This window comes from Melanostigma gelatinosum, assembly GCF_949748355.1.
Source record: "Melanostigma gelatinosum genome assembly, chromosome: 14".
Classification (NCBI taxonomy): domain Eukaryota; kingdom Metazoa; phylum Chordata; class Actinopteri; order Perciformes; family Zoarcidae; genus Melanostigma; species Melanostigma gelatinosum.
Genome location: NC_136647.1, coordinates 21,079,063 through 21,099,655, shown reverse-complemented (window position 1 = coordinate 21,099,655; position 20,593 = coordinate 21,079,063). Strand labels below are relative to the sequence as shown.

At 44.1% G+C, this 20,593-nt stretch overlaps 2 protein-coding genes across 2 annotated transcripts in view; both read left to right on the top strand.

Moving 5' to 3' along the window:
• Window positions 1–7,984, top strand: part of jam3b (junctional adhesion molecule 3b) — a 36,749-nt gene extending 28,765 nt beyond the window's left edge. The window contains exons 2-9 of the mRNA XM_079283011.1: window positions 1,061–1,129; window positions 1,234–1,347; window positions 1,431–1,583; window positions 2,122–2,324; window positions 3,186–3,285; window positions 3,446–3,575; window positions 3,672–3,726; window positions 4,753–7,984. Coding sequence (XP_079139137.1) covers window positions 1,061–1,129; window positions 1,234–1,347; window positions 1,431–1,583; window positions 2,122–2,324; window positions 3,186–3,285; window positions 3,446–3,575; window positions 3,672–3,726; window positions 4,753–4,788 — 860 coding nt within the window. The 3' untranslated portion in view covers window positions 4,789–7,984. The remainder of the gene's footprint in view (window positions 1–1,060; window positions 1,130–1,233; window positions 1,348–1,430; window positions 1,584–2,121; window positions 2,325–3,185; window positions 3,286–3,445; window positions 3,576–3,671; window positions 3,727–4,752) is intronic.
• Window positions 7,985–11,235: 3,251 nt separating this feature from the next.
• LOC306788250 (vacuolar protein sorting-associated protein 26B-like) lies at window positions 11,236–18,501 on the top strand. Its single transcript, XM_079283690.1, has 6 exons — window positions 11,236–11,525; window positions 12,726–12,882; window positions 13,093–13,257; window positions 13,371–13,546; window positions 13,637–13,779; window positions 15,384–18,501. Exons 1-6 carry the CDS (start codon window positions 11,303–11,305, stop codon window positions 15,519–15,521), a joined length of 1,002 nt encoding a protein of 333 aa, XP_079139816.1. The 5' UTR covers window positions 11,236–11,302; the 3' UTR covers window positions 15,522–18,501.
• Window positions 18,502–20,593: the final 2,092 nt, after the last annotated feature.

Here is a 20,593-nt window from a genome sequence, read left to right as displayed (position 1 = left end):
CTTGAAACATTCGTTTTCATACTTATTGCCACTAACATACCGGGACTTGATGTCATCGTGAAGAACTGCATCTCTGCTTTAATATTGAATGGCTCACAAGGAGCACATGTGAAAATGATTCATCTGACACAGGAATATTAACAAAGTCAACATGAGCGTCAAACTTAAACTTCTCAAGCGACCCCCTGAGACGTGGGTCTTTTGTTGTCCAGCGTAGGCATGACCTACTTCTCACCTCCATGCTGCCTTGTTACTGTCAGCGGCGGCTGAAAACAAGCTGTCGTCTTGTCATGATCTCCAGAAAGACCGCGGGCTAATCAGCTTACCCTGTCTACTCTAGCAGGTGACCCCAGACACTGCAGTGGATCCATATGAGTTTTTTTTTGCCTCTTTATGGTCATTTTTTGCCTCTTCGTGGTCTTTATTTTGCCTCTTCGTGGTCGTTTTTGCCTCTTTATGGTCGACCTCACAGCGGTTCTGGTCTAGGTGGCCTTGGCCTGAACTCAGGAGGCCAACTCAGCAATCTATCTATGAAATAATACAATTAAGTATGTGTGCATCATAACTGAGGACACATCAATGTTATAGTCCGTTTCTACTCAACGGACCACTTTGATGCATCACGACTTGAGCAGCCTTCATGCTGTGAGCCAGAAGTACATAACGGGACTCATAAGTCATTTCATAATGAACTTCTTTTAAAGATTCAGCCGGGGCTTGGCAGCAGGAGGAGAGGTTGCACAAATGGAGAGTAGGCGTTCCCAGAGCCAGGCCATCACTTTAGGTCTGTGGGAGTGTTCACGAGCATGTCAAGGATGTCAGCTGGTATTGTCCATGATATCAAATCCGCGTTGTGAAAATTCATGCTCCACAGAGTCTCACGTTGCATCGCCTGTCTCTCTGTCTCTCTCTCTCTCTCGCTGTCTCTCTGTCTCTCTCTGTGTCTCTCTGTGTCTGTCTCTCTCTCTCTGTCTCTCTCTCTCTCTCTCTGTCTCTCTCTCTCCTGTGTCTGTCTCTGTCTCTCTCTGTCTCTGTGTCTCTCTCTCTTTCTTTCTTTCAGGCTACTTCAGCGCGTTGGCAGTAGTGCTGAAGACAAACAATAAATCGCCGTGGACCAACGAGTTTGACAGTAAGAGCTGATGAACCCCTGCTTTCAAAAAACAAAGAAGAGAAGTAAAGCAAAATCTTTTCACTTTAATTAATTTCCTGTCATAACCCCCCCATTTGTTCCAGGAATCGAGTTATCCTGTCTGATTGAGTCCATTTCCACAACCAACCCCAGGATCGAATGGAAGAAGATAACGAACGAGGGGCCGAGTTACGTGTACTTTGACGGGAAGATCTCAGGTAAAGTGCACAAACGAGACTCCTCCGTTTCCTGCACGTTCCTTCATTGCCGACATTGCTGACCGGGCGTTTCCCTCCGTCAGGTGACCTGGAGAACAGAGCGGTGATCAGAGAACCCGCCACGCTGGTGATAACCAACGCCACGAGGTTGGACACGGCCAAATACCGCTGCGAGGTCACCGCCGCCGCCGACCAGAAGTCAGTCGACGAGCTCGTGATCGACCTCGTTGTGAGAGGTACGCCGACTCCACCTGCGTCAACAACCTAAACACCGTGTAGAGTCAAAGATGTGACACGTGGAAATGTAATCAAAGATTCTTCCAAATGCAGGACAACAAGCGGTTCTGGTGCCCTTAAAAAGAGAGACCTCGCTTAGTGATTCACTCTTCTGGTGCTGTAAGATGAAACCGTGTTGTAGGTCGCACCAGCCCTTTGGCATACATACGAGGATGTGTTGTGACCAGACCTGCCCAGCTGCAAAGGCGTGTTCTGGGCTATAAGAGGAAACCTCTGAAACTGCATCTGCTCTGAATCGCAGCGCTAAAGAAAGCAAGCGCCGCGTGTTTTGGTTGCGTTTTTTGGCACGGGCCTTAAAAATCATCCGGTCTTGTCAAAATGCTGCCAGTCCAGTGAACCCTAAGGGGGTCAGGGTGACTTTGATTTTTAAAGCATCAGAGTTGATAAGCAGGCATCATGTTTGTTTTGCAGTGGGAAGCTAATAGAACATCAAAACTCATCTGAAGTGTAAAAGCTCCATGTTTCATCTCGCCACAGTGAAGCCGGTGGTGCCGAAATGCAGCGTCCCAAAGTCAGTGCCTTTTGGGAAGTCGGCTGAGCTGAGCTGCATGGAGGAGGAGGGCTTCCCCAAGTCCCAGTACCAGTGGTTCAAGAACAGGGAGGAGATTCCAGACGACCCAAAGTCCAGCCTCAAGTTCTTCAACTCCACGTACACGCACAACGCAGACACAGGGACTCTGGTTAGTATGCGCGCACGTGTGTTTCCGTGCTAGGGCGGGCCAGCGGGGGGGGGGCAGATATTTTGGGGAGACAGTTGATGGCGAGAGGGGCTTTGAGCCACGAGGGGAGCCTTCTGTCCTCGCTTGCACATTCCTCTACTCTGGATCTGCTCAGTGCCTCGCCTCGAACTCTGCTGTCAACCTTCAGGCTGTGACGCGCTGAAGCATGCTACAGTGTAAACTCAGTGCAAGTGATACACAGTCATGGCTGTTCACAGAAACACCGCCATCGCTCCTCTGCCACTCCCATATGAGGAAGTAGAGCCCAGCGACCGATTTAGAAAATATATTATTATTTTGCATCACATGTGTGATAAGTAGAAAGCGTCATTCTTTTTGGAAGCTTAAAGAAACTCTTCTAATTATTTTAAGGACATTTTCAATTATTGCATGAGACCACCAAATTCTGATTTGTGTTACTCTACATTGCGTTATTTTGCAATAGTGATTGAACATTTATGATATTTAGCTTGAACATAAAAAAGCTCAACTTTGACATGTGATTGTGTATACATATAGAAAAGGAGACGTAGAATACAAAGACAACTAACTTTCTGAACATTTCTTGTAAAAGATACTAACGAGTTGAACTTAAACTAATTGAACCTAAACTGAATCACGCAATTGCATTCTGAGAACAAACTCAAACTAAAACGAAATTGAGTAAAAACCAAAATAGTTTGTAAAATAAAAAGGAATCCAAAATTCAAAACTATTCCAACCGTAGAAATAGAATAGGAGTAGAGCGGACATTGAGCTGTTTTCCGTGGTCATTTGGGCTTCACATCAGTCATGGCTGTGTTTGTGATTTCTCCGATGCAGAAGTTCATCGCAGTGAGAAAGGAAGATGCAGGCGAGTACTCCTGCCGAGCGAAGAACGATGCAGGATACTCTGAGTGTCCACCGCAGAAGATGGAAGTCTGTAAGTGTGTGTCTCAAACACTGCTAAGATATATATGCATATACCTACCTCTAATCTGATGACACAGATAAGGTGCCAGTTACAGAATGATTGCTTCATCCTGTCAGGATGAGGTTAACCCAATGTGCTTCATCTCTGCATTGTGACTTGGCCTCCACAGACAACATCAATGTTGTGGGGATTGTTCTGGGAGTGCTGGTGGTGGTCGTGGTGCTCGTGTGTATGACAGCGGGGATCTGCTGTGCGTACAAGCGAGGCTACTTCTCCGGCCAGAAACAGACGGGGAACAAGTAAGACCCATGTTCCCCCACTCGCATGATCAACACATAGACTCACTGATCCCACCTGTCAGCCATAACACCGTTACTCTGCTTTGTGTTTGCCAGTTACAAAGTTCCAGCTAAAGGAGACGGACTGGACTACGTCAGGACGGAGGACGAGGTTTGTAGAGAACAGTTGGATCTAGACCCTGTAGGATTTGCACATTTTAAAACTGGGGAGACACTACAAGCGAATCGGGTAACGAATATGAACTAATATATATATATATCACCATGAAACTTCCCCAGTCTGTAACTTACATTAAGACAAGTCTTTTTTTGTATTACAAGTTTTCTGAAAAGTAAAAAAAATGCAAATGAGGCATTATCTTATCAAATATGAGCTAATTTGCATACATTTCCAGAACAGAAATCTGAACATTGGATGAAGGCAAGTTCAAAATTCTTGTTTCGTTTTGTCAACGTATTATAGTCAAATGTTTTTACAAAGGGAATTTGGGGTTTTGGGGAAACTTTGTATCACTCCAGAAATCTGAAAATACTGTCAGCAAAAACTATCAAACTAATCTGATTGAATGATATATGAACGAACCCCTTTGTAAAAACATTCAGAACACAGGTAGGAATGGAACTGGAAGGTTTGGTGTCTGTAGGAGCTGCTGCAGTGGAGATCTGTGGCTCAGTCTGAGAAAACACTCATTTTGAGAAAACGTCCTTTAAAGACATTTTGAAGTGAAAAGGGTCAAAAATAAATACATAATTGATATCAACATGAAACTGCTCTTGTTGATTACCGACATTAAGACAATTATTTTTGAATTCTAAAGATCTAAAATGTTGTGTTTGAATATGTAAATGAGGCAAAGAGACAAAGTAGTGAAATAAACAACAGAATGTGTGTGTTGTATGATTTCTGTCCACGAGTCTGAAAGAAGCTAAATACACCGCTGCATGAAGACATTCTGTTTTTGCCTCTCGCCTTACAGTGAAGGTGGGAAATCAATCTAGAAAGTGTAATATGTGGTCAGCAGTAATAACGTCTTCACATGATGCTCAGCGGGCTCAAACATTCAGCCGGGGGCCGGTGTGATGAGGTGGAGAAAGAAGAAATATGGTGGTGCGTTTGTAACAGGAGCATTCATACACTTCATTTTGAGCCTAACTCGTCCCCGTGTGTTCTCTGCAGGGGGACTTCCGACACAAATCGTCATTCGTGATCTGAGGAGGGACGTATGAGGGGCCTCGCGCTGAGCCAGAGGCGTGATCTGTGGGGACCTGAGCTCCACGCTGTCTGACCACGGAGCCGCCCGCCACAGTCCACGCGCTCTGAGCTCTCCGCGTGACCGACATCCAACTCGCTCAAGTTTGCCAACGGTGACGAGATTTTTCACGGGACAGCAACATGTCGAACTTTAGATCACACAACCTAGTGGACTGAGATTCATTCGTCAGACTTTTTACCGCCACCAACCGAATTCTTTTGCTCAATGATGGAGTTCTTACTTTACAGCTGTCGCATGGTTTGAGAAACGCCGACCGAGGCGTTCTTTGTTCTGCCAGGTAGAAAAGGAGGAGCGTCTTCCCTCCACTGTCAACTTTCTACTTCTGCTTCAAAGCCTTCTCGTCATTTGTATAACCTTTGTTTTCTACTGTTGAAATTTGTCAGACTATTTTTGATGGAATATATTTTAAAAATGCCTATAGATAAAGGTTTACTTTTTTAAATATTTGTAAAATACTAACATGTGTTTTTTTGTTTTTTTTGGTCGCGGTTAAAAAGAAATATGTAACACTTCAACCAGATCAGGCTGTAAGCATCGACAAGACAAGAAAAAAAGAGAAAAGAAAGACTTGAATCGGCATATCGCGCTGTGCTTCTTGATCGGCGGTCTTGCATATTTAATTTCCTGCCGGCTTTTTGGCGTGAGACTCTTCCATGTCCATGTTTGTAGATAGTCTTAGTGAGAGGCTTTGAAGAGTGCCAGTCCAATGCTGTGAAACACTGCACACAGTCAGTGCTGCATTTTCTTGATTTTAAGTGTCCTTCTATGCTTGCTGTTGATCTTGTATATATTGAATATGCTGTCCAGGATAGAGTTTTGCTGTCATATGTACGTTCAGTATTACACTATAATAATTATGGTGATATTAAAACAGGGTTAGTTGGTTAACCTTCCAGACCCAAAGAAGAGGAAGTTGTAATACGAGACGTGATACGTTTTACTGTGTAAAAGCCCTCGATTTGAATTCTGAATGGAAACAAATTGGACAGAGGACAGAGAGCTTCCTGTTCCTGCGAGGGACAGCTGAGCACTTTGTTATGTTGACTCCTGACTCGCATATATTTAAGCCCCATTCACTGAAGGTACCGAGAACATACGCAGAAATGCCCCAGCTCTACAGTACACTCACAGACCGCTGCCGTCAGGTGTACACTCTGTTTCAAGACTATTCTTTGCTAATATTTGTGCAAATTAGAGAGTAGACCTCATTTTACATTTCTAACCTTTATTGTTTTAGTTGATCCGACCCGACACTTCAGTGGGACAGTGGTAGACAGCTGGGGTCTGGAGGGTTAACAGTTGTACTGATTGTAGATCGATATTTGTATTCTTTTTTTTCTCTCTCAAGATTATGTAAAGTGGTGAAAAAATGTAAAATGTCTGATTTGAGGCAATATGAAACTCTTTCCATTTGTAAGACTGAGAAACGGTAACATTTTATCATATCATTCATAACACGAGTACGGAAGCCCTGAGAGGACATTTTTCTGATCCATATTCTGAGTGTGATCTCAATAGTTCTCTCTCCTGTGTTTATGACTTAAGGAGATTTATGACATTAAAAATAAAACCTTTTGACCATAAAAAATAAAAAAAATTTACTGATGAAGAAAAGTGATCCCAGCAAAACCTGTTTTCACCTGTTCTTCAGTCATAAACAAGAGAGAAAACAATTTAGATGAGAAGTAGGAAATGGATCACCAGAAGTTTATTTTCTCACTGACCCTTCAAGGCTTCCATACATGAACAAGAGCTTCTTTACAACAGCATGGCAAGTGCAGTCATGATTCGACCCCTGTGTCGGTATTCAGAACAAACCGCTCACTGTTTCAAAGTTCTGTTGCTTTTGGCTCCTTCGCGTAACTTTTGGAGGCTCCAACCGGATAAAACAAACACCTGATAGGTATCAGACTTCCATGCAGCTCACACGAACCTCTTGTTCAGCAGTTATGAAGTGAGAAGTGTGGTAAGATGTTAACCGAGTCCCAGTCGTGGTAGAGACGATCTGCCCAACATTTGCACAGAGGAAGAAGAAACACTGCTTTTTCCAAGTTGCATTAAGAACCATGAGAAATATGAATCCTGCTACAGGTGCTTTTCTGTTTATGGAGATACAAGTCACGCAGCACACAGATACGTTTCCCCACCTTCAGGTGTACGAGTTTCATTCCTCTTAAGTGCCTTCTGCCTGTACAGCAGTCGGGTTTCTCCACAGCCATGCTCCCTCGCCACGTGCACATGGCTACATGATGCTGTCGGAGGCGTCGTGTTTTACATCCATGGAACCACACGCGCGCCGTTTGAGAGGAATGATGTCACCGCAAAGTTTCCGCCTCCCTTCTTTTACATGCGTATCTGCAAATTTGTAAATTGCCTTTTTTTCATAGATTTGAAGCTGTAGACATGTTGAAGTAGAAATAGAAATATATTGGTGCCTAAATATCGTGGGATTATTTTTGGTAAAGACACATAGCACTATTAGGCAAAAGGAAAAAATGCACACTCATTGACATGCGAGCTCTGGTTTATAACGCGTTTTAAAAAGGACACACTGTCCTGGTTTGTGTATGTTTTTTTATTTCTAACGCCTACAGCCAGGGGGGGTGGGGGGGGGCATTTCATTTTTGAAACCCACCGCCGCTCCACGGCTCGCAACGATGAACACGATGTCCGAACCGAGAGTTGACTCTATTCATGAAAAGTGCCATGCAGCAGTAACGGAGCTCTCATGATTCAGGTGGTTGCTACGTGTTCTATGAAGCAGAGCTCATGCAAAGCATCATCCACCACAACAAACAGGACTGCCAGCTCCATAGGCCCACACTCAGCCCACGGGCAGCCCCCGAAACAAGGCTGGATGGTGCGAGGATACAGCCTTCTGTGGACGAGATGGTGAGAGACGGTGTGTGTGTCAAACCAAGCTCACTCACTGTCTTTCAACTCCAGGAGGGCAGCGCTCCACCGATCCAGCACCGGTAGAACTGTTCTAGACTGAGGACTTGGTCCAACGAGTAAGAGGGCGGGATGCTCTGAACCAAACTCTCATACAGTAGAATGTCCGTTTGGGGCCTGCTGGGGGTTGTTTATGTTCTTTTCAGAACCACTCTATTTGTGATTAATAAAAACTCACTTCTAACATGATTGGGGACCTTATTTGTGTTTGCCTTCGTGTGAAGCGAGGACTTCTGCATCTGCGCTGCCACTCTTGTCATTTCGTAATTTGTCTCCTGATCGTCCTTGATGTCTCCCTCCGTTTACGGGAATCCTATTCCATGTATGAAAGTCCATCAGATGTCCCACTGGCAGCATCTTTGTTGATCTAAAGCCATAAATCTATTGGTGGGAGTTGAGCCATTTCCACTTTCTAGTCTCAAAACAGCTTTCTTGCTCCTCTGTGGTAACCGTGCCAACTGGCAGCAAGTCCCGGGATGAAGAGCATTAGACCCAATGAGCTCAGCGGGGTGATATACTGTAGTTAGGAGCCAGCGCACACTTTTATTGAGAGATCCATTGGCGCTCGGGTCAACGTGGGCTGAATAAAAAGCACCTTTCTGATTGTGGGTCTGAGGAATCCTCCCAGATAATGAAATGGAGAACATTTAGTTGAGCAGACCACACTGTTTGGAAGCGTGACTCATTCTCGCTGCACACTCCAAGCATTTGTGTCCTACGTTACGAGCCCCCCATCCTCTTACTGTCGTACAATCCAGTTCATCTGTTCAGTCCGTTGAAGCCTCGAGTTGGCCATCTTGAGTTTTTTCAACCAGAGGTGACCGAAGACTGTAGAGCTCAGTTCAACTGGATGTTATAAAAATACATTTTTAATGTTTCAATTAACTTTCATGGCAGAAAAAAACACAGTGAAAGGGTTAAAGTTCTGAGGTGAAAAAATCAGCGTGTAGCCCCGCCCTAAGGCATCCCCTGCTTTATGGTCTGTGTGACTCTAAATGGACCATAATGTACTAAATGAACATCATGCTGTATTGAAGAAGACTTGAAACTAGAGATTGAGACATAAACTCATGTTTACAATGTTTACTGAGGTAATAAATCAAGAGAGAAGTAGAGTCATTTTCTCATAGACTTCTATACAACCAGAGGAGTCGCCCCCTGCTGGACATTAGAGAGAATGCAAGGTTATGAGGTTGCTGCCTCATAAAAAAAAGGGAATTTAGCATAAATCTTTATCTAATCTGTTAACAAGAAAACTCCACAGGGTGCCTTTAATCCTGAAATGTTAAAACCAAGGATTATGTTCTCTTGGAAAACCATCTTTCTGGCTGCATGTGACTTAACTTTCTCTCTTTCTCTGACTTTCCAGAGCACAACAAATGATGTTTACATCACAATTTCACCAGCTGAATGTTTTTTTTTTAACCATGAACACTTGGATGAAGTATTTCTTTGTGCTTGATGCCTTAACTACACATTACTACTCGAGGCCACAGGAAATAACCGGGCAGAGAGGTGAGAAACAAAGGTCCCCGGCAGGACTCAAACAGGGATTTCAATCATAGAATCAGACAGATCGTTTTTAAAGTGAAATATAATATTATAATACTATACATGCAGTGGTATTTAGATTCATTATGATACTGAGTGAAAGCGAATGAATGTACCAGATCACTGAGACTTTTACGTTACCTCTCAAACTGTCAACATGTCCTCTTAGAAAGTTAGCTGAAGAGGTTTGATCAACTGTGAGTTGCTGATCTCTTATATTTCCTGGCAATTTTGCAAGACACACTGGACTATTTCTGGGATTTTTTGTCATGTTTGAAAAAGCCAGAAAGGGAACGCCACTTCCTTAAGGACTAGCGGGACGCCCCACGAGGAAACACACGCTAATTAGTTCCCCAAATTCTAATGTCAGTACATTACAGATGCTTTCCAGTTGTGAACAGACCGAGCAGAGCAGACGCCACAGTGAGGAGAGAAAGAGACGGGAGCAAATCCTACTCGACAGAAGGATGAGGCCTATTTACAAAGATGTCCCAATTAACTGTTGTCAAAGGAGGAACATTATCATCTTTTTTCACAAATCACCAGAACTAATTACGCAGTTAAGAGAATCTGTTCCCGCTGGATTTTTGTAATGAGCTAAAGTGAAACACACGCACTACAAAATGTGAGTTTCTTCCTCTGTACACTTCATATTTCATATAGTTGGAGATGTAGCAGTGCAAATGTCACACTGTGCATTCCAATACCCACACTACTGTACTATTTAGTATGCTAGAAAAGACTTAGTATGTCCCAATACATACTATATAAAATGCAGTGTAGGCATATACCAGTAGGTTCTACCAGGATGATCCACAATCCTTTGCGCAGCAGATAAATGAGCAAAAGGGTCAAAGTTCAAGGTGCCACATTATGAGGAAGTATATTCCAATTGAATGCATACTGCATGCAACAGTGCATACCTTGTAAGAACAGCTGCAGTGTGTACTAAGAGTAGAAGGAAAAAGTAAGACTGCTCAAGTTTCTGAACTGAAGTGCAAGTGAGCAATTTATGAATCCTGGAAACAGGAGTTTAGTTCGAGGGGATGTGGCCGATGCTCCAGCTATATATTGTGACGTTTGCTACATGTCTGAGAGCAAGGTGAATGAAATATAACAATTGACTTCAGTCTTTGTTATTTGATGACCACTAATATATAAAACAATTTCTATAGGGGGAAGTAAAAATGGACTTTTGGCAAGTAGATTTCTGACCCAGTAATGCAAGTGAAAAAACCATGAATGTTGAACTCTGGCATATGTTTGTGAAACATGTGGCCAAATGGTGTTGGCTTCTTTGACTGACTAATGTTATGGCATATTTGGTGAACATTAACTTTTTACAGAAAATGTGGTACTGACTAGTCAGTGTTTGTCAGTGGAAACCTTTTTAAAGTTGCAGAAGCTTTTTCATCGTATCAAGAATTTGAAAAAAAAAACGAATATATAATATGGGGGAGGTTTTATTTTGGTATGGAAATGTTAAAATACTGAATAATGGCATAGAATATCAGGGATGCAAAAACCTTAACTGAACAGGAACTAGAGAGGTAATCCGTCCCGTTGTTGTTGAACTTTGCCCTCTAGCGGTGCAGCGCTGCCATCACACAACTGTTCACTCAGAGGGACTATTTCTTCCGCCTGTTGATACTGCGCCAAAAATGTGCAGACATATTGTAGAAAGGTTATTGGTATTTTAAATGGCCACATTCAACAATGTATTGTTGTGTTATTATATCACCGAGAGAATAGTTATCAAAAGTTTTAAAAATAAAAAAACGTTTGATAAATACAGCTTTCCGTCACATGACTGCCCGCGCATGCGCACTCAACCGGTTGTAACTCGAAATATTCAATAATCTGGGAAGCAGTTTAAGCGCTGGACGTCTCACAGCTCCAGTGGTTTACAGGTGTTTCTCAGTAGGACCCGGTGACAGCTCACCAGCAGCGATGAGCTTCTTTGGGTTTGGTCAAAGTGCGGACATCGATGTAGTTCTGAATGACGCCGAGACGAGAAAGAAAGCCGAGCATAAAAGCGAAGACGGCAGGAAGGACAAGTATTTTCTCTTCTACGACGGGGAGACGGTGTCGGGGAAAGTTAACGTGACGCTCAAGTACCCGGGGAAGAGGCTCGAGCACAACGGCGTCAAGATCGAGTTTATCGGCCAGATAGGTGAGCGGCTCGCGGGCCTGCGTGTTTCACTCTGAGCCCGCTGAGAGAAGTAGCAAAGTATTAGGAGGAGACGTCAGGGAGCTAGCTACACGCGCTAACCCGCGCCGTGTACTTTATTCAATGTATCTTATACGAGTAGCGCGTGAGCCACTTCAACGTCACACCGGCCCGCTGTGGTAACAAGTGTCAGTTTGAGAAGTGTCGGGTCTCGTGACAGATGTGGGTGCAAGCTAACGTCAGCTGACGCACCAGCCATTGGCTAGCTGTCTCATTGTCCTTTGACCCCCCTGTTTTTCTTTTTTTTCATTTAAAACAGGGCGCTGCTCTGTCAGAGCACAGCTGTGGCTTTCATACAATAGTAACTAGTTTACGGCTGATTCACACACCATGCAACTAGTAGCAGGTTCAAAGTATAAGTTGCTGTTGTTAGCAACAATGTTGAACACTGAACGTGAAGACACAAAACAAACTGGAACTGTCATTGAATTGTTTCTAATACTTGCTACTGCTATTCAGATACAAACGTTATGTTTGTTACTCCACTACATTAGTCTACTACAGCTCTGGTTACTTAGCACTTCAATATTTTACAGACAAAACATACATTTATAAAAATGTAGTTTGTTTAAAAATAAACTCGACCTTGACGATAAAAACCAAATCTGCAAATAATTGCACAAAGGTTGCTCTGTGTAACGCTGGCCTCTGGTCCACTAGATTAAGGGAAACAGCCCCTCGTTCAGTCCATCTGCAGCTTGTTTGCCTTTCAAGCTGTGTACAGTTCTGTTCAAACTTCTTTTGTCCTTCATGAGCATGCAGTGAGCCTCGTTAAGCTGAGGTTGCAGCAGCAGCAGGGACTTCCTCTTTGTCCTGTCCGCACCATGAGAGCATAAATGCATCTTGACATTGTTCATCAGTGCTGCAAACCCTCCCTTTTCCTTTTCTGTCCACCGACATTTCTCTCCCAGCAAAGAAGCAGAAGTACTTTGGATCAGGAGTAGAAGGGCAAAAAGGCAGCCTTTGTAAAAAAAAATCAAAGTCAATAGTCCAGAAGTACTTCAGTGAAAACAGTTTGAACGGATTTGTGTGCAACGATAGTTTTTCTTCGGTTATGAATAAAAAGCTTGTGCAAACTCCTCACTACAATGTATGAAAGCTCTCCACTGCAGCTGTCTGATGCCGCTACCGTGTCTCCTACAGAGCTGTACTACGACAGGGGGAACCACCATGAGTTTGTGTCCCTCGTGAAAGACTTGGCTCGGCCGGGGGAGCTCACGCAGTCCCAGACGTTTGACTTTGAGTTCACGCATGTGGAGAAACCCTACGAGTCTTACACCGGCCAGAACGTCAAGCTACGGTAGGCTCTGCTGTGGGCACTGTGCGTGGTGTGCATGGATTATTTCCAATGTTTGTGATGTGCGAATTTCAGCATCGTAACAGGGTTCAGCTTTAATGTTTTAGTTTTTTCATGTAACAATCAGGATTCTGAATGGATTTCCTCCAGGAGCAGCCCTCACCGTCCAGTCCTTCCTTGTTTCATTGCCATGTGACCCTTTTTCTCTTCCAGCTACTTCCTGAGGGCGACAGTGAGCCGGAGACTGAACGACATCAGCAAAGAGCTGGACATCGTGGTGCACACACTCAGCAGCTACCCTGAGCTCAACTCCTCCATCAAGATGGAAGTGGGGATCGAGGACTGTCTGCACATAGAGTTTGAGTACAATAAATCCAAGTATGAATGAGTTCCTTCTCCTCCATCCGAAGTGCTCCACCTGTTAATTCCACCTGTTTTCCTGAGAAAAGCAGGTGTTTGGTTTTGACAGACGACATCGTTTTTCCTCTCAGGTATCACCTTAAAGATGTGATTGTGGGGAAGATTTACTTCCTGCTGGTGAGGATCAAGATCAGACACATGGAGATTGACATCATCAAGCGGGAGACGACCGGCACGGGGCCGAACGTCTACCACGAGAACGACACCATAGCCAAGTACGAGATCATGGACGGAGCGCCAGTTAGAGGTAACGACGAGGCCTCCATGGGGTTATGAGCCGAGTCTCTGCTGCCAGTCCATTTGTCCCACACTGTGTCTCTGCCTTCTTGTGCCGCAGGAGAGTCCATCCCCATCAGGCTGTTCCTAGCGGGCTATGAGATGACGCCCACCATGAGGGACATCAACAAGAAGTTCTCGGTGCGGTACTACCTCAACCTGGTCCTCATCGATGAGGAGGAGAGGCGCTATTTCAAACAGCAGGTACGGCTTCATGTTGGCCTGGAAGTGAAGTGTGCTTCATGTCACCAGGGGCCCTGAGATATGACATTTCAACATTTAGTAGACTTAACAATTCATCGAGAGAGTACTCTCTACATGGCTGATGAAACTCATAGATAGTTTCACCACCTGTTAGAAGTGTAACTTCAGTATTTAGTATTAAGCGAGAGCACTGCAGACGGCAGCAGCTGATCGGGCTGCAGTGTTCCACTACGGGACGCACAGTCAATGTACGGCCACTAAACGTGCTGGTTGCTGCTACTGACGGTTTCATATTGTTATCATAAATGCCTGACAAAATCATGGAAAGGACCCTGAGGAGAAGTCTAGCACGAGTGAGAGGACTCATCCACATTGTATAAATCAGCTAAATATTCAGCCATGACACTGAAGATCTTTGAGCTCCGCTTCCTGTCCTCCAGCACTGGCTCTCCTCTCTACAACTCTGTCACGTTTCCCCCCTTCTCTCCTGGCAACAAGTTGCCTCTCCATGTCAGAATGAGCCGTCTCCTCCAGTGAGACTTGGTTGAACACTGTAAGCGGACTACTAGATTACTGTAAGTGAGTTATTTAAACAGCATTTGTATGGGAATGATGTCCCAAGCTTTTATCACTGTAAGCAGTTTATACTGGTATGAAAAGGATTATAAAATATTTTTGTGATTTGATCCTATATTATACAACTGTAGAATGGAAGAAAACACAATAACCTATTCTTTAGCATTGTGTCGTCAGGGTGCTAGGTTGCTCTAAACATGAATCCCAAATTCCAACACATTGCTGAGTCACAATCTCTGTGAAAACCTTGTTCGTGGGTTTGAAGAGGATCTTCTTGTGAGCGGGTTGGTGAATGAGGCCCAATCTGACCATGTCGGGCAACAAGGAGCTTTTTCAGTGGACGCACGGTGATGGTGCTGAATTGCCCGTTTAGAGGCTGCGACGCTGTCCCGTTTAGAGGCTGCGACGCTGTCCCGTTTAGAGGCTGCGACGCTGTCCCGTTTAGAGGCTGCGACGCTGTCCCGATTAGAGGCTGCGACGCTGTCCCGTTTAGAGGCTGCGACGCTGTCCCGTTTAGAGGCTGCGACGCTGTCCCGTTTAGAGGCTGCGACGCTGTCCCGTTTAGAGGCTGCGGCGCTGTCCCGTTTAGAGGCTGCGGCGCTGTCCCGTTTAGAGGCTGCGACGCTGTCCCGTTTAGAGGCTGCGACGCTGTCCCGATTAGAGGCTGCGACGCTGTCCTGTTTAGAGGCTGCGGCGCTGTCCCGTTTAGAGGCTGCGACGCTGTCCCGTTTAGAGGCTGCGACGCTGTCCCGTTTAGAGGCTGCGACGCTGTCCCGATTAGACATAGAAACACGTACAAACACCAAAGGTACTCTTTAACATTCTACAGTAGAGGCTTCGGCTAGTTGACCCAGCAGACATTAACCATGCGCACTGTTCACCTTAAAGGTCAATCAATCATTGACATTCAGCTTCTCTCATGGGTGTAGTTTTGGCTCATTATGACCGTCCGACACAGTTCCCAGCAGGTCACATGTGATTCATCCCTCCAGCATGTCCTATGTCATTCTTCTCGTGTCGTGTTGCAGGAGATCACCCTGTGGAGGAAAGGCGACATCGTGAGGAAGAGCATGTCTCACCAGGCCATCATCGCCTCCCAGCGCTTCGAAGGCTCCTCCAATCCGGAGAAGACCCAGACCCAGAGCAACGAAGAGGACGACAGCTAAAGCTCAGCATGCACCTCAGCATGCACCTCACCCAACGCGCTGTGAGTGCCGGAGCGAACGCCATGCGAAAGCTGTCGGCCGTGTGTGTGTGTGTGTGTGTGTGTGTGTGTGTGTGTGGAAGGAACAAACAGTCCGACTCAGACTGTAGTTGCAAGTAATTCTGTTTGTTTTAACCACCTTGAAGTACCAGCTGGGTGGAGTTTACCACATTAAGATTGCAAACAACACAAAACCTTCTTTTAAGTGCTTAATTCAACTTTTATGGCATTTATCATACAGTTCAGTGGGGCAAACTTCACCCAATAGATGCACTTAACTATAATGTACAAATACTGTACGACCAATATCTTGAATTCACGTGTGTGTGAGAGAGAATGTACAGTATGAGAGCCACCACGGGTGTATTTCTAACAACCTTTCCTTCTAACTACTTACTCGGCTGGAAGAAACGGTAGGTTTCTAAAAACGTGGGTTAATGATGGAACTTACAGTACATCTCCGTATGTCACCTCAAAAGGCTGTGACATTTATTTAAGATTCACTGCCACGCCCCTCATTTGCTTTTAATTAAAAACAGTTTTGGTCATAAAAAAAACATGCAATGACAGAATAGATATGTACAAGACTTTAAAAACACTCTCAATGAAAGAAGTGTTCACATATTTGTATAAGACGACGCGTGAAATATTTTCATACATTCCGAGACTCATCAGAAAACGGTGTCACTGCAGAGTATTTATTTTCGAACAAAGCTTCTCATTTTTTTAATCGGCGTTCTCCACGTTCAGTGCGTGAGGTGGTGAGGGGCTTTGTGTCGGCCGCTGCCACTGCTGCTAACCCCAACGTGGCACTTCCATTGCTGTCGCCGCCTCCGGCAGTTAGAAGCTCTGCTTTCTTATTTGCACGATCAGTCTCACTCTGCATTTTATTTTTTTCTGCTCTCAGTGCTGTTTTTGAACTGGACTTATGGCGTCACCTCACACCGAACATGGACAGTATTACACCTGTGTTTAGTGACAAAGGCGACGTAGATGCTATCTTCCCCCCCCCCCCTTCCCATTTAGACTGCGCTCATCACTTTTCATGAATTAAAAAATAAGTGTTTAATGCCAAGAAGGTTTTGAATGAATGTTAATGTGACAATGCAACTCTGTCATATGGAGCGCGTCAATTCAATTTGAGAAACGGAAGAGTTCCAAAGTCTTTATGATTTAAAAACAAGCATAATCAGGTTTTTAGTTGCTGCTAGTAGATTTTTATTTAGTTTCCGTCTCTAAAGTCCATCTCCTCCATCCTGAACAAGAGCAGGCTCAGCGAGTGATAGTGAAGCTCTGCATCTGAACCCAGACCCCCCCCTTACCTCACCCTGTTCTGCTTCACGAGCTCTCGCTTTGCAGCTCCGCAAGAAAACCTCTCACTGTGTGTCCGTATTCAAGTTTAATATTTCATACTTGTACGGGCAGCTGTTAGCATGCTGCTGTTGTGCTGAAGCGGCATGTCCACTGTCGACAGACTGCTGTTCGGGTAACTGCTAGAATATAGGAGACGCCCACCTAACGTGCTGATATGAGCCGACAAGACACTTTCATTTAGATTCCTGCAGCTCGATGAAGGGGGGGACACTTTTACTCCGTCAGAGATTCTTTCTTTGGCATCGTATTGACTCCACACTCTCTTCTAAACCTAATTTGCTTCAGGGGATTGTACAAAAATGATCTGGGTGAGGAAAACATGACTATACTCCATTGCTAATGTCTAAGCTCAACCCTGATTTAAAGCTTCATATGGTAACAGCGCAGTCATTTTTTCACATCCAAAATCCAGATTTATTTAAAAACATCAAGTATTCAGTTGGTACTCTGGCTGTTTGGGCTGTGTAAACACAAACATCCCTACTAACTATAAGATCCACATCTACTGACATCTCAGCCCTACTAGCCACTGGAAAACACAGACATGAACATCAACCCACCTCTCTGCTCCAGGGTGCACACAAGCTGATGTAACAAGACAATGAAGTGAAATACAGATGTTGGGGAATGGAAAATTCTGATCATACTTTTGTTACGTTGTAGCGAATGTATTGCGCATTATGACCGGCGTCCTTTATTTTGGCTGTTCCCTCCATTGATACAATATCACTTCTCTGAAATCTGTTGAAGGAAAGCAAAACGGTACCATTCAAGGAACCCAAAGCACGTTTTGATTATGTGTCTTTTTTTCATTGTTCTTTTATTGAGTGCTGCAAAGGTGAGTCAGCATTTTTTGCACTTCCTGTTCCCTCATCTAAAAGTCCATGTTTTTTGTGTTTTTTATATGTTTTTGGTTGGATGCCTGAAATAATGTCTGTGGTTAACACAAGCTGAAGAGATTTTAATGTTTTGTTCTGCGCCATAAATACGTTAGTAAATACCCGTCTGGTGAGTTTAGAAGCTTTTAATTGTCTTAAAAACGTTGGTTGCCAACAAGTGTCTAAATGGATCACTAGAACACGAGAACACTGGTCCTCCTTTGTCTTAGCGGTGGAGGTCACGTCTCCGTGGTGGAGGTCCTTTATAGCCCAACGTTGGCGTTTTGCTTGTGGCGACTGCATCCAAACTTAACGTTTGTTTGCCACAGAGCTTATTTTCTGCAACAATCTGATCCGTTGGCTTTTTGTGGAGGGAACCAGTGTGATGCCGACTCCCTGGTTGGCCTACAAAACTCCGTCTCCATTCCTGCTTGACTCTTATGTGGCTGTGATTGTAATTGTTGCAGTAGTACAGACACACAGTAGCCAAACTAACCAAGTTTATAAAGTGAGATGGAAACAGGAGTGAATGATGAAATGTACAGTGTAAATGCACAATGTAAATGCAATCCTTCTCTGCTTTTTGTTTATTTTCATGTCATATATGGCCTCCCTGTCCATAAATGTGGATTTTAATCATTTTATATATTCCTGTTTTACTTTGAATTAAAAGGGAGTAACTGAACAATGTATCTTCTCTCTGTTAATTGTCATTTTCTTCCCGGGTCTGCCACTGTTCAAGACACGAGATGATTGTCTGCCCCAGGCTCAACTCTCTCTCCCTAACATGACACGAGTGCAGTCACAAGGTCATATACTTTTATCCTAAAAACCTCAAATTGAAAATATTAGACAGTCTTGCACATTACTAGATTCTTTAAAATGTATTTAATCAGAGAAGTCCTGTCTCCATAAGTGTTTCAATTGACATAAAACTAACAACTTCAAATGTACAATATCAGTTGTGATCATTGCAAGATTATAATGTTTTTTAAAAATAAATAAAAGTATTTGATTAGAACTAGATCTCTGAATGGACCCATTGAAACCAGACTATGGAGCTCCAGACGGAGCTGCAGCGTATTCCAGATGTCTAGTGCAGCCGAGCTAAAAGCAACCTCTCACAGATCACTGTTGATTCTACCTGCAGCACCGTCCTGTGATGATGAATCCGTGAATAAAAGGGAAAGAACTCTTCTTTCTGTATATAGAAAACAACAAAGAAGAATTTGTCTTTGGATGTGTTGATGAAGAGCTGTTGCATCGCTACATGTTTAGTCCTCTCAGTGATGGGGGCAGTCCCAAATTAGTTTTTGTTTTTTTACATAGAATTAAAAAGCCTCATGATTGCCCTCAATATAATGTCTCATTGATGGCCATGCAGAATAATTCACCGTGTGGGGACCAGATGTCACTAGAGGGCAGGGTTGGATCAAATGTCTTCATGAGCTATAGATCATCTGGGAGAAGAAGGAAATAATGTGTCAGTGAAGGCCGTTTTTGATCTGCCTTATTTAAAGGGTCACTCTAACTTCAATACAACTTTATTGACCAATGACAATTGGTTAGGAACAGCTTGTACGCAGAGAAATGCAGTAACTTACAGACAAACGAATACACTAAGGAGCTAAAATGGGGGACAAAAATCTATAAATAATGACGGTAAATAAAGAAATCAATGGACGATTTAAAAGTCGGGGATGAAGGTGATTTTTCCAAAATGCTCGCTGCTTTCCAGGATTCGTTAGTTGTAGAAAGAACGCAGGAGAACATGTCCCTGGATGAATACAGGGCGAGGCTTCAAATGTCAGCTGGCACATCTCAAATCCCTTGTGTCTGTGATTAGAGGAAGAAGTACGGCCGGAGGTTGTCTCAGTGAGAGTAAACTAACTCGCAATAGGATTGGACATAGATATTATCTGAGTCCACACAAACTCTGCAGGGACAGCCAGTGTCCTCTGCTGCTCCCTCTGTGGAAGAAGGTGTTGGAGAAGCTTGATGAGTGTCTGGGGCAAACACCTCCACTGGGTCTCTGATGCCTGCAGGGGGATACAAAGTGGAGCTTGGGCTAGCACCAGCAGGAGCCATCGCAGCAGCAGGTCTGGAATCATTTCCTGTGATATGTGAAGAGTGTCGGGCAGGGGTGGCAAACACGTTTTATTCTTATTTTTGTGGGCCATATACTGAAAAATATTACGGGGCCCAACAACAGTGAATGTGTCGTTTTCAATCAGTTACACGGTAAAATATTGGTTTCTGAGCCAAGAGAGAGATAAATCTATTTCATTTTATTTTATTTATTTTTTTATTTATTCATACACGTGTGTGTGTGCGTGCGTGCGTGTTGTCCTTTATGAGAATGGATGCGTGTTTGTGGAAGCTATAGTGTACAGTGTGATGATGAACAAGCTTGTTATCGATTCAAGGTGTTTTTTGTCGATTATGCTTCTTATGTGGTGACTGAGGTGGAGCAAGCAGATGAATCCATCGCCTGCCAGTTTGTGACCGGTGGATGTTTCCCTCTGGCTGACAGAACTAGCACTACGGCTCTTCACCTTTAACAAGAGGCTGTGGCAGTCTGTCAGTGAAGCCGAAGCACAGTGGAAAGTGACCTGAAAGAGGCAGCGGTCATCTGTCAGAGAGAGGAGAGCATCGGCAGCAGATGAGATCGGGTGACCTGAGAGGTTTGAATTTCCTCCTCGCTTCCTTAGACTCTCCTTCTGCGGCTCCCCTGGAACTATGAGGGATGTTTATGATCCTATGAGTGTGTGAATGGCTTATT

Excerpts from the sequence above, each read along its gene's own strand:
- LOC306788250 (XM_079283690.1), top strand. The coding sequence starts at position 11,303 with ATGAGCTTCTTTGGGTTTGGTCAAAGTGCGGACATCGATGTAGTTCTG. Across the intron at positions 11,526-12,725 it reads CGAGTTTATCGGCCAGATAG|AGCTGTACTACGACAGGGGG; the intron begins GTGAGCGGCTCG and ends TGTCTCCTACAG. Across the intron at positions 13,547-13,636 it reads GGACGGAGCGCCAGTTAGAG|GAGAGTCCATCCCCATCAGG; the intron begins GTAACGACGAGG and ends CTTGTGCCGCAG.